The 12,661-nt window shown below is 34.2% G+C and overlaps 1 protein-coding gene across 3 annotated transcripts; it reads right to left on the bottom strand.

Annotated features, from left to right (window-relative positions):
• Window positions 1-1,878: 1,878 nt before the first annotated feature.
• On the bottom strand, window positions 1,879-8,848 carry SLITRK6 (SLIT and NTRK like family member 6). 3 transcript variants are annotated; one of them, XM_069105003.1, is made up of 2 exons: window positions 8,212-8,848; window positions 1,879-5,658 (listed from the first exon to the last, which is right to left on the bottom strand). In XM_069105003.1, exon 2 carries the CDS (start codon window positions 5,634-5,636, stop codon window positions 3,111-3,113), a length of 2,526 nt encoding a protein of 841 aa, XP_068961104.1. In that variant the 5' UTR covers window positions 5,637-5,658; window positions 8,212-8,848; the 3' UTR covers window positions 1,879-3,110. The 3 variants fall into 3 exon arrangements, with proteins under 3 accessions (XP_068961104.1, XP_068961105.1, XP_068961103.1); XM_069105004.1 differs by having other exon boundaries at window positions 8,330-8,847; XM_069105002.1 differs by having other exon boundaries at window positions 8,351-8,846.
• Between the last annotated feature and the right edge of the window lie 3,813 nt (window positions 8,849-12,661).

Raw genomic sequence — 12,661 nt, 5'->3', positions numbered from 1 at the left:
TTAGTTATCCTGTTACACACGCATACATACTCCAACACATATACACAGTAGTACTGCCATGAATCAGATCTCAATCTAGTCTAGTGTATACAAAATACAAACAGTAAGTTGCATTTAAAACTATTAATAGATTAGGACTAGCAAAAATGACAATTTATATTGCACTGGGTCAGGATTGATTAGTACTCATTCCGTCTTTCAGCCGTGAGTAGAGATAAGTACTATAATACATGACTGGGAGAAGAAGAAATTAAATGCTTAGTTTTTCCTCCATATAGCAAGCAATGCCTTGTATTATTACGTATAACTTCCAACACACCCTAGTGCTGTTTTTCTTAACAAATACTATGAACATAGAAAACTACTTTAAAGAAAACTAAAATATTGGGGGTGAAACATTTAAAACATTGATTTAAGGTTTACTAGAAACTGTCAAGCATTTTTACATTGTGTTAAACCTTAGGCATACAGGGTCCATCCAGCTCAGTAGACTTTGGTGTTTGGCATGTAGTTAAGGAGAATAAATGTATATAAAAAGTCATTTAATTCTGACTGTCAATAAGATGGAGAACATAGTGCTACTGTTGCTAATAAACAGAGTAGTGAGATTAAAAACACTAAACGCCCTCTTTCTCCAAGCACACTAACTCTCAAGAACAACAAAAAATGTTCAGGAGGACATGACTCTATCTGCCATCATGGATATATTCCAAGGGTCCTCCAGGCAAGGAAATTTTATTAATCTTCCTAAGTACCTTTGTGTACCTGTTTTGAATCAGCAAGTATTGGCAGAATCTCAGTTGATGAATAAACATGCAGCAGCCCGAGCTCTGCATATGCATTGTCCTGCTGTTTGAAATCTGTAATGTATAGAAGAGGGAGCTGGGGGAAGAGGGTGATTAAGGGGAAGGGTTACCTTATTGCAGGGTATTGACTATTGCCTGCTGGGTTTACTTGTCTTTGTTGTTAAATATGGTCATCATTATATATGCCACACATATTTCCATCTTGAAAGCATTCCTCTTACAAAAAAAAAAAAAAAGAAAACAAAAGGGTTTCCAACTACATTTGTTCTGGCCTAATCTTTGGAAAATAATGTCAAACAAACGATTAATTAAAGGACATGTACTGTTCTACTTCTTAATAACTATAAATATGCTGATTAATGATACTTTTAAAACACAAATTTCCAAAATTTGACTATATTATGTTCACTATCATCATGCTATGATTCATTAAACAATGTGGGGAAGTGATTTTATGATAATAAATTAATTAGCCATAACACCTTGCATCTTATTCAGACCCCTGCTGTTATCATCATGATCACTTTTCAGCAAAAGTCTGAGAAACAGCTCAATTGTGTGGCTAATGTGGTCCATTGAATCTTTAGAGCCAAACATTTTACAGCATATACAGTAATAAGTAAAACATTGGGAAGTAATTCAACAACTGGTGCATTTCAACAAACCTGTCCCTTTAACCCACTATGCATTGACCTGTATGCTTATTAGAAAACAGAAATTAGCTGCTTCCAAGAAAAGAGCCCTGCTTATCTCTGTTAGCAGTTAACATTGATACTTGTCTTACTGTACAAAATGCTATTGCATGACAGATATGACAACCAGAAGAGAGAAAATAGAAATGACCAAAATGTGTATTATATGTGAAAAGGATTTGCTGAAGGGGGGAAATTCTGGTCAGATTTTCAGTTTGGCACAGTGTCAATCATGCCCAGAAATTGAATAGCCTTTTTGCACACTGTGAACAAGATACTTCTGTGTACATGAAAACAGACAGAAGCATCTTTTTGGACTCCTGACTTGATTGAGTTGCAGATCAGAGTGAATTTTTTAAAAAGCAAATTTTAAGAAGACCTTTTTTTTTTTCAATTTAGTTTTATTTATAATGAGCAATTCCCTGGAAAGGCACCCAAGAATAATTATTTTTGTGAACCAAAAATATATATACAAAACTGTACAGAATAAATAGTTTATAGAAATCTAGCTATATTTTCTTGTAAAATAAAGCTGCAGTGCTCCACACTCTTAAGTCCTTTGTACAACTTACCATCAGACGTGCCTTTTGCTACTTATTTGTGGCAGACGTTAACTCGTATCTTTACAAATAAAATAAGAACAATGATCTCCACCAGCACCCTCTTTTTGTTTTACACCTTTAAATTGATGGCCACAGTGAAATTAGTTTTCTCATGAACAATCAAATCCACACAAAAGCCACTGCTGGGAAAGAAACCAACCTTACTTGTGCTAAATATATTTACAGTGGATTCTCAGTAGCTTCAAAATTGTCCAAGATTAAGGATTGAAATTGAACACGTGGTCATACAACAGATTACAGCAGCTTTGAAAATGAGATTGTCCAAACTTGTATATAACCACTATGTGAAGAAAAAGAAGAGATTTTATTCCTTTCCCCTGAACTTTTATTGTCTCTGTTTCTATTTTGTTTTTGGTCATCTTTTAGGATTGAGACCCTTCACAGTGGCACTGGATAAACAGATCCCACAGATTTCAGATTTTTCATGCCACTGGAGTTACACTTAGCTAACTCTCTTCTTTTATACTGTCACTATTTAGATTAATCAAAGTCCAGTTCTGCATTTATTATGAGAAAAGTAAGTGCAATTATAGATAATGTTTATCCCTGTAGTGCATGTACTAAACATCTAATCAATATACTTTTTAACTTTAAAATTGCATGTACAGGTATATCTTAAGGTGATATTTTCCAATTCTTATTAAATCATTGGGAATAGGACTTCAACATAAAATGTTTAATTCCCAAATTATGTATGTAAAAGGATTGCCAATAAAACCTCCAAAAAATCTAGAGAACTATGATCATCTCTTTTGCATGATTAATTACATACAAGTTTTCATTTCATTTGGGGCCTGAAAACAATTCAATGGCTTCTCCCAGTGATCCCTGAGTTTCATTTTCTTTTTCTGCCCATATCCCTCCATCCCAAGACTACTGCTGTGCTTAAGTTCTGATTTATAATACACTATTTTAAGGCACTTTTATTTACAATGTTCTGACTTTAGACAGAATCACAGCATTCCTGCCCAAACCCCCAAAGTTTAGTCTTATGTTTGCTGTTCCAGGACTTCTAAGTAGTCAGGTTCAGCATGTAAGTTAGCTTTGAGCTCAAAATACTCATTTTTCGTCTGTTCCACTAAAACCTTCCTTGGTCTGGAGTACATTAATGTCTCCATTAATTTTAGCTCCTCATGTGTTCCAGGATAATGCACCTCTATCTCAGGCTGGAGCTGGGCAATATTTTTCCTCAGGTACTCTGTGATCCCCAGTTGCTGAAGTTCCCGTTCTTTCTCCAGAATGTTTCTATATAAGGAACTGGCATCCTGGAAGGATAGAAATTCTGCTGATTGATCTGTGACTTTGTATTTCACATTTGAGCCTGTGAGGGGTGAATTATTTTCCCTTTCTAGAAGACTTCTGTGGAGATGTTTTGAGTCATTTCCATCTTTGTCATTTTTCTCCTCCTCTTGTTCCAGATGTTTGGGGCTGAAAGATGGACTTCGGTAGACCTGAACCATTGGGCTCACCATATGCTGCTCATACACAGATGCACTAGGCCGTTCAGTTGTGTGATGTGTCATCTTATGACCATACATGCTATACTGGAGGTGTACGGGGCTGCTGTCCCTCATTTGCTCATCAGCTTGTTTCTTTTTGCACCTTCTCCTACGATGTAGAACGAGAACTACTATTCCTGCAGCACAGAACACAATGGTTATGAACACAATGAGCAGGCCCAAGATTAAAACAGACAGTGGAACTGCATCTGTAAGTGATCTTAAAATTGTATCTGCAGTATTGGTAGTGGTGGTAGGAGTGGTGACAATTATAAAACTAGAATGGGTTGGCTGAGATGGGCTATTAATTAGGCCTGGGCACAAAAGTTCACTGTTCAATGACTTTAATTCTTTTTTATCTAGATGTCCTGGGGATATACAGAGAATGTCATCAGTCACTACATCTTTGCTTAGCTTTTGTATCCACTGCTGTAACCCAACTAAATCACAGGAGCAGTCCCAGGGATTATCCTCGAGCTCAATCTGGATCAACAAATCCAGTTCATCCAAGACATTACTCACAGGTAAATGTGTAAACTGGTTTGTTTTGAGGTTTATCCTCATTAAGGGAACTCCTGAAAAAATGTGAGGAGGTAAAGCTTGGAGTAGATTGTTATTTAAATAGAGGACCTTAAGTTTTGGCATTGTATTAAAAGTTCCAGGTAATATTTCCTTGATGGCATTGTATTCAAGGTATAGGTACTCAAGGTTCTGGAGCCCAAGGAATAAACCACGGTTTAATTTGGTTAGATGGTTACCATTTAGATAGAGTTTTTGCAATCTGGTAAGATTCATGAATGATCCTTCCTCAAGAACCTCAATCCGGTTGTTTCCCAAGTGAAGCATTTCCAAAGTGGAATATTCTACCAGGTCAGATTTCATTACTGTTTGAATAATATTGCCTGCTAAAATAAGTTTTTTAGGATTTTGGGGAGGAGGCTTTAAGTCAGATAAACTTTCGATATTCCGTTCCTGGCAATGAATTAGAAGTCCTGATGGGGAAAGGACTTTGCAGTTACAAGGAACTGGACAATATGGTCCTGGAAGTGGAGTGGATGGCTTTGTAGCATGAGGTACTATACCTGGTACCTTGGTGGGGCTTTTTGAAACAGACGTTGTCTTGGTTGATATATGACCATCATTTATAGAAGAGGTCACTACTAGGTGTAATGACCCTGAAGGATCCTCATATTCTTCATGTACTGGAGGAGTAGGACAGATAGATTCCTTTTTCAGTCTGCTTAGAACACTTCCTTTGACAAATGGAGGACTATTGCAGACAACATCACCAATGATAGACTGGGGAGGCATATTTTCCAGCCATGACTTTAACTGCAATAAATCACAATTGCAGACCCATTTATTGTCTTCCAGTTGAAGGTCCAATATCCTGCCAATGTGCTCCAAAAACCCAACATATGGCAATGTTTGTAATTGATTCCCACGGAGGTCCAGATGGGTCAACGGGACAAAGCGAAAGATGTTTGGGGGAAGAAACTCAATGGCATTATCATTTAGAATTAAGACTTTTAGTCTATGGAGCTTGCTAAAAGCACTTGGTTCAATCACTGTGATAAAATTGTTATCTGCTTGAAGGAATTCCAGGTTCTCTAGGCCATGGAAAGTGTCCTCTTTCAGAATTTCTAAAGAATTATGATTAATATGAAGCTGCTTCAGAAGGCCAAGGCCATTAAATGCACCAGGTTCAATATCCACAATATTATTAAATCCAAGATGTATTAAGATGGCATTGGTAAGTCCAGAAAAGTCATTCGTGTGTAGTGTAGTCAATCCATTATTTAATAAAAATAGGTGGAAGGGTCTTGATGGTGGCACATTTATTTGGGATAATGTCTTGATACCTCTTTCCTCACAGTTTATAAGCATTAAACCATCCTTTTCCTCACATGAGCACAGAGAATCACAGGATCCTCTAACTGGTGACAATGCAGGTGGAGACTGTATAGAAGCTGAGGCAATCAAAGCTGAATATAGCAGATGAATCCAAAGCTTCATGTTGTTACAATAAGTTCTGATTCTGCAAAATAAAAATTGAATAGCATGGGACTTCAGTTTGAGTAGTTAAGGGCATTTTCTCATACATTTTCAACTTTCATTTGCTGAGTTGAATGTTAAATTATTCTTTCTATGAGCAGCTTAAGGATTTGCTAAAGAACATATATTATGTTTAGGAAATGAGGTGGTTAAAATCTGACCTTCTTTTAAATTCTACCATCCCCAGATTATAAAATTTACGTAAAGAATACATCCAAAGAAATTGATAGAATCTTTTGTATAAAATCTTCATCTTACTCTTAAAGCCAAAATTAGTAAAATACAGGTCTGAAATATATTACAATATATAACAATAAAAAGATTCATGTATTTGCTATGTTTGAGTTATATATGTTTTGGGGCTATACCGATGTATTTCTCTCCGAAGCATTTTGAGTTATCTACTTAAAAATAAGTAAAATATAGGTCTTAACCAGCCCAGAAAGAAATGCAGAGAAATGCAGGAAAGTGAATTTTAAAAGCAGAATTCTTTAATTCCTAATCCTGATCTTTTGATCAGTCAAATTTTATTGCTCCAACAGATTGGTCGAATACATTGTCAAGATTACCCCCAAACTTCTGTTGAAGTCTGCAGAGACTTGGGAGGAAAAGAAGCATTTCTAAGTCGTTAAAACAAGGAATCAATAAAGCCAAAACTTAGGGAAATGCTACCACTGTCAGTGGCCAAATCCTAGACAGATGACTGATAAGCAACTTTACATTTAGGTTGTCATTGTGCAAAGCACTTTGAGAGAGCATAACATTACCAGGGACATGTGCTAGAGAGTTCACAGGCAGGTTTTACATAAGGCATACTTTAAATTAAGATTATCAAATTTCAAACAGAGAGAACAGTTTTTTGATGCTTTATAATGAAACCATGGATTTATTTACAATCTATTATTACAAAGCCTTCAAGAAGAAACACTGAACTTAAAAGTACAACCCATGCTGAAGTAAACCCATACTTTATTATAGTAAAGACACATAAAACATAAGCTGCTTCTCAAATAACCTACAAGCAAATGCCAGTTGACCTCCCCAAGCATAGTTTTGAAAAAGGCTACAGGGTGCTGAATGTCATCACATAAGTAACCAGCTAATGTGTTTCCTTATTAAGAGCTTAAAGACTTTTTACAATGAACTGTGAAACTAACTGTACTCTAATAGTAGCATTTGAGAATATGTGAGTTTTTGGTAAGCTGACAATGAAAATTAACTCAGAATAACATCACAAATACTATTTCATTTAAAGAATATTTAAGTATTTTGACAGAAACTTTTAAAAAATCTATAGATTACAGGCGTCAAATCACTGTAGAGTGTCATCATTTGGCAGTATTAAACATTGGTTTGACCTCATGTTATTCTCTTTCCTGAAATGTTGCTTATTCATATTATCTGTAAGTTAAAATGTGAAATATAACACACACACACACACACACACACACACACATAGAGTGAATGTTATACTCACTAATTTACTGTATTATTTTACTTGTCCATTTCTATCTGAACAATGGCACATTCATATGAGAAAAAGAAATTTATAATAAAAATTACACAAAATAACCCCCACCTGGCAGAAATACAAATTATCTATTGTTAAAAGTACTTTGCAATTCTTATTTCTATAGTTCAGAAATGAGGAAAAAAAACCTCATTTTTTTCTTTCTTTATTTATAGAAAATCCAACATATTGTTAGAGTTGCTTGGAACTCTGAAATATTTCTGAATCCTCCAGGAACATGAGGAAAATATTCAATATACTTTCAGTCTTTGTACAAAGCAACATGTAGTTCAGTCTACAAGTTGTGATTCATTCAAAATAACAAACAATGACGCCCCCCACCTCCACCCCCACACAACCTATTACATGAAATAGCAGGAAATATAATGAACCATTCCGTGAGGCTAAGTACTTAGGAAAACAGGAGATAATTTCCAGATGTTCATTCCACATTTTGCTTTACATCTTATAGAAATAATGTTCTGCAAAGTCTTAGTTTTAAAAGAGAAACAGAGAGATTTAGGAAACGCATACATTTCTTTTTTCATGTTTTCAGAAACAGTCAAATGTGAGGAAATAGACAGTAAATAGATTATAGCTGACAAAAATCATAATACTGAATCTCATGTTAAATACCTTTCTGTTTATATCATTTTAAAAAAATGAACGTTTTGAATCAGGAGAATAAACACCAAACCAGCTTGTTAATTCTTGCTCATACTGAAATCAAGGATATTTGGAAATATTTACCAGTAAAAAGCATGCATTCAGCTCACAACATGAATTGTACTCTATAATCTACCACTATTCTAACTATTCTGCATAGCCAGCTGTTTTACTAAATGTCTCCTCTCAGAACACAGGCATCTGGTACTGTATAAGGAATGCCCATGACTGAGACTGGGAAAATCGACATCACTTAAAGCAAAGTTACACACAAAGAGCCCAAATGTAGCAAATAGGCTAATTAAGGAAATTGAGAGTAGTGCAAGACTAGTTGGTAGCTACTTGAAACATTCACCTTACCTGTACAGCAGACACTCCTCGTGACACTGTCAGTAATAAAATGGAAAAGCAGTTTGGAATAATTCGGGTTCTTTGTTAAAAATGCAAAACACATCAAACAGATATAAACAAAACCCACCACCATGTGATTTCTTCTTACATGTCACTTTTCTGCAACTCCAGACATAGCTGCAGCATCACAAATTTATAACTCCAGGTCAAGAGAGAAAATGTAGAACATTTTACTGGAAATCTTTCAGGCAGAGTGCATGTTAGACCATCCTGAAGCAGTTGCCCTTTTTCCTCAATTAAAATTCACAGCATACTTCACAGCTATGCCGACTTTTTCTGCATATAATTAACCATTTGCAAGCTTCCGAAGCAGTAAATAAACAAGATGTTAAACAGAGCTTGAATTGATCACTCTTGCTTTCTTAGGCTTTAGATTCAAGCTGAAGCTAGGTTCTCTTTCCTCTCTTTCTAGTCTTTCTTGTTAGCTCAGTTTATTAGTCAGTTTGCCAAGGGCTGGGAGGTAGGCGTAAATAAAGAGACTTCTTGGCTTTTGACTCAGCCTTTAAGCCCTTCCCCATCAGAGAGCTTTAATCTGCCAGTGTCATTAAATACAAGAGACAGCTCCACCTTGGGACTGCTCAACTCCTCCTCTTTCTGAAAATGGTCTCACCTCCTTCCCTCCCCTCCCACCCTCTTTTGCACTATTTGCATACTAAGTATAGGGTGAGTGAATTTATATAGAAAGAATTGCATACCATTTAATAAAACATTTTAATGAATGACTTTGCTAATGAAGCAGGCACCAAGGACATTTTACTTTATCTTAAATTTTCAAATCTGTCATATAGTTCTATTTTCTAATATGCTTTGTGTGTGTGTGTGTGTGTGTGTTCTGTAACAATAACAAAAAATTATCATTTTCTCTGTAACATAACCTCTAGTTTTTCTTTGGTTTGATTCCAGGAATGAAATTTAAGCTTTCATCTCTCAAAATTGCCTGTTAGATTGAAATTTAACAAACACTGCTGAGAATTGGCAGATTATCCTTATGAACCTTAAAGCAGGTTACCATAGATTCAATGTCAAAAATAAGGTTATGCAATTGTCAGCAATTTTATTTTTTAAGAAAAATATCTAATTGTTAACATATATTGACTAAGGTGACTAGCAAAAAGCTAATCTCTTTTATCCAGAGTAAAAACAGTTATATTTTAATTTGGTTTCTTTCCAAAAGCAGCTTCATATTTGTGGAGAAATGCACCTAACATTATTACAGGTCTTTAACTTATGGCATTTCTAAGAACATCCTTTTTGTAAATTACATATAACTGAGCAATTCTATTCATAAGATTATTGGATCATAGGTCTAGACCTAAAAGGGACTTCACAGGTCAAGTAGTCCAACTGCCTCTCTTTATTCAGGGATATAGTTAAGATACTGATAGCTTGCCAATTAACAAAGGTGAGGGTGGCACTAGAGAAGATTGAAAATCTTACTGCTTTCCTGAAATATAGTTTATTGAGTCACTTTTTTTTTGTTTGAGATCTGTTTTATAGAATATATGCTCTATGGTTCATTATTCCTTTCCCTAAAGCTAAAGTATAATAATAATGGAAATTGGAATCCATTTCAGGTATCTTAAAAGGATAGCTCTTTGAAAAAGTGATGTTGTTGCTTTAATGTAAATCTAAGGATCAGTAAGAATGCTATCAGTCTTATTTAAAATGTAATATGTATTCACTATCTAGAATTTATATCTTTAAAATATTATGCCAAAAAGCTTCACCTGTTTTGTCTAAATCAAAGAAATATAATTAAAATAATGATGACAAGAAAAGATAAGCTGAGTACTGCATGAATCTGACATAGTTTCTTTAAATGCAGTCCAGTTTTGTGCTCCATGTTTTAACACTCTCTTACTAAAACTTTCTCTAAAATCTATTTTCCTTTAAAAAAAAATCAGCTCATCAGTTTCTTCAACTGTTATAAAGTTAGTGAAGCTTCACTAATAAAACCCACAACTGTCAGCATCCCTTACTTCCCAAAAGGCCTGTTTAAAAAAAAAAGTTATTGCTTTTTACTTTGTCACAAAGAACGAGAACTTTTGCATATCCAAAAAGAGCAAGTTACATTATGGCACTTACACTGAAATAGTCTATGTATAGAGATAGAATTCAAACAATAAAACATCTTTTTAATTACTGCTTGAATACATCAAATGCCATTTTCTTTATGCAAAATATGGTTTAAAATGGACATTACTTTCATTTTACACAACATATAGAATTCTCACTTTGCAACATGGATGACAAATTAACAAAAGGTTTGAATCTTTTGTGTTATTTCCAACTTGGCAAAGCTAATAATTTCTGATGCCATTATTTGGAATTCCCTGGATTACCTTCATTTTATATTCTCTCAGTCATTTAGCATTATTATTATCGTTATTTTTTTTTTATTTTGCTTATCACCTAATCTGTATGCCATAGTATTCACAAATGACTGATGGTGATTTTGATTTACTGTAGGAATATAAAAGGAATCATTACTGATGTAATTTATTATACTAACAAATGGTCAGAGTATAGGTTAAACTGGTGATTACATTGGCTCTTTCCACTATTTCTAGCAAGTCAGGTGTGAAGAAAAAAGAAAAAAAAAGAACTACCATTATTTCCCATTCCTATTGCTAACTAATTCTTGTTAATTCATTTTATATGTTTTGCATGCATGAGTGGAAAAGTAAAACAAAACAAAGAGAGGATTAGTAATATCACCTAGAGACTGGAAGAAAGAAGGCAGAAAGAGGAATTTACCCACCCAGATGTGGTCAAGGGGAATTAAAGGCCTCTAGAGAAGATATGAACAATCACTTCATCCTTTAAGTGAGCAGTAATGGTTTGACTTCCTCTTCTTTCTTTGACATAGATGCAATGACAATTCTCAAAATTATTCTTTCTACAGTTTTGCAGAGTATCTTTACTGGCTATAAAATAAAAACTATTATTTCCATGATTGCAATTCTTTTGAAATTGCATCATTTAAGAAAAGAGAGGGAAGAATATGAGGACCAGCCCTTTATTGTGGGAGGGTTTGGAAAGCAATGGACAAAGGGAATCAGTTTGGGCACAGCAATTCATTAAGACAATCTAAACAATTTTGGCAAAAATTAAAATCCTGAAAAAAATAATGGTATTGCAGATTTTGAGCTGAGAGTGACCATAAAGCTCATATAGTTGAATCCCCTCATTTTAAAGATGAAGATGTAGATGCCTATAGATTATAAGCTACTTTCTCAAGATTACATAAGCATTAAGTCACAGATCTAGATAGAATTCAACTCAACATCCCCTGACTCCAAGACTAGTACACTTTCCAAAATATCTTACCCCCTTCCTGTAATGGAGAATTATAAGTATTCATTCAATATATTGATAAATAAAAAAAAACACACCTTATGCTGTAAAACCATATTTCATTACTCATCACATTATTAACAACTTTCAGTAATTGATCATGGGAAAAGTTATCAATCTCTAATCTCAGTCTGTACAAAAAACAAAAATTTTGTTTCAGTGTTTGGTGATTCAGTTGTAAATATTACATGGCATATTACCTTACTCAGTTTCAGCAATCACTGGGCACCAACTGCAGTAAAAATCATAGTATTGATCCCCTTGTCAAACTTATCCAGTCTTTCATTAATGTCCACACTATATTTCACAAGTTGGATGGAAAATGAAAAGTTATGTCACATAGTTGGTGTGTAAACCAAGTCTATAAGTGGTGTGTTACTATGCTTTACTTCATACATATGTTCTATAAATATACACACACAGACACATATACATGTATATCTTTTAGTATATAGATTCCTAGAAGAAAAAAATGAAGATTGTTACTTTTGTAGCATCAAGCACAGTCATGCACAAGAAGAAAATGTTCTTACTTATTGAGCTTATTTCTGTTTATAGAATGCAAACCCCTCCTAATTTAGAGGTTACAAAATGTGCATCCTTCTATCTGTATATAGGATCGTTTGATACAATAGTAGATATTTTATTCTGAGAAAGTAAAACAAAAATGATAGATGAATTTGCAAAAAAAAACAGCATCATACCCTTTGCCACATATTATGAAATATATCATTTTTATTATGAATTCAAAAAAATTATATTTTGGAAGAAAAAAAATACTTTGAGATGTTTACAATTTAAACAAATAGAAGTCATAGTACTATTTTTTTTAATACTTGTTGCTGAGTGGCACATTGTTTTGAAGAATGTCTTTTTGAAACCTAGAAACAAATTATGTTCCATTGGTTTTTGTACATACCAAGTTTGGAGATCATTGCTTTTTCCCATGCTCAGTTCTTGAAGTTACCAATAAGGTAGACTGAATAAAATTTCATAGCATCATAGTATTATAATATTGTAGCATTAAAATTTTGAGATTATA

The sequence above is a fragment of the Petaurus breviceps genome, unplaced genomic scaffold (assembly GCF_028583685.1).
Source record: "Petaurus breviceps papuanus isolate PSGF00001 unplaced genomic scaffold, PetGlider_PUasm1.0 70366, whole genome shotgun sequence".
In the NCBI taxonomy this organism is placed as follows: domain Eukaryota; kingdom Metazoa; phylum Chordata; class Mammalia; order Diprotodontia; family Petauridae; genus Petaurus; species Petaurus breviceps.
The sequence above is the reverse complement of the archived record's forward strand: the minus strand, read 5'-3'. Positions and strand labels throughout refer to the sequence as shown.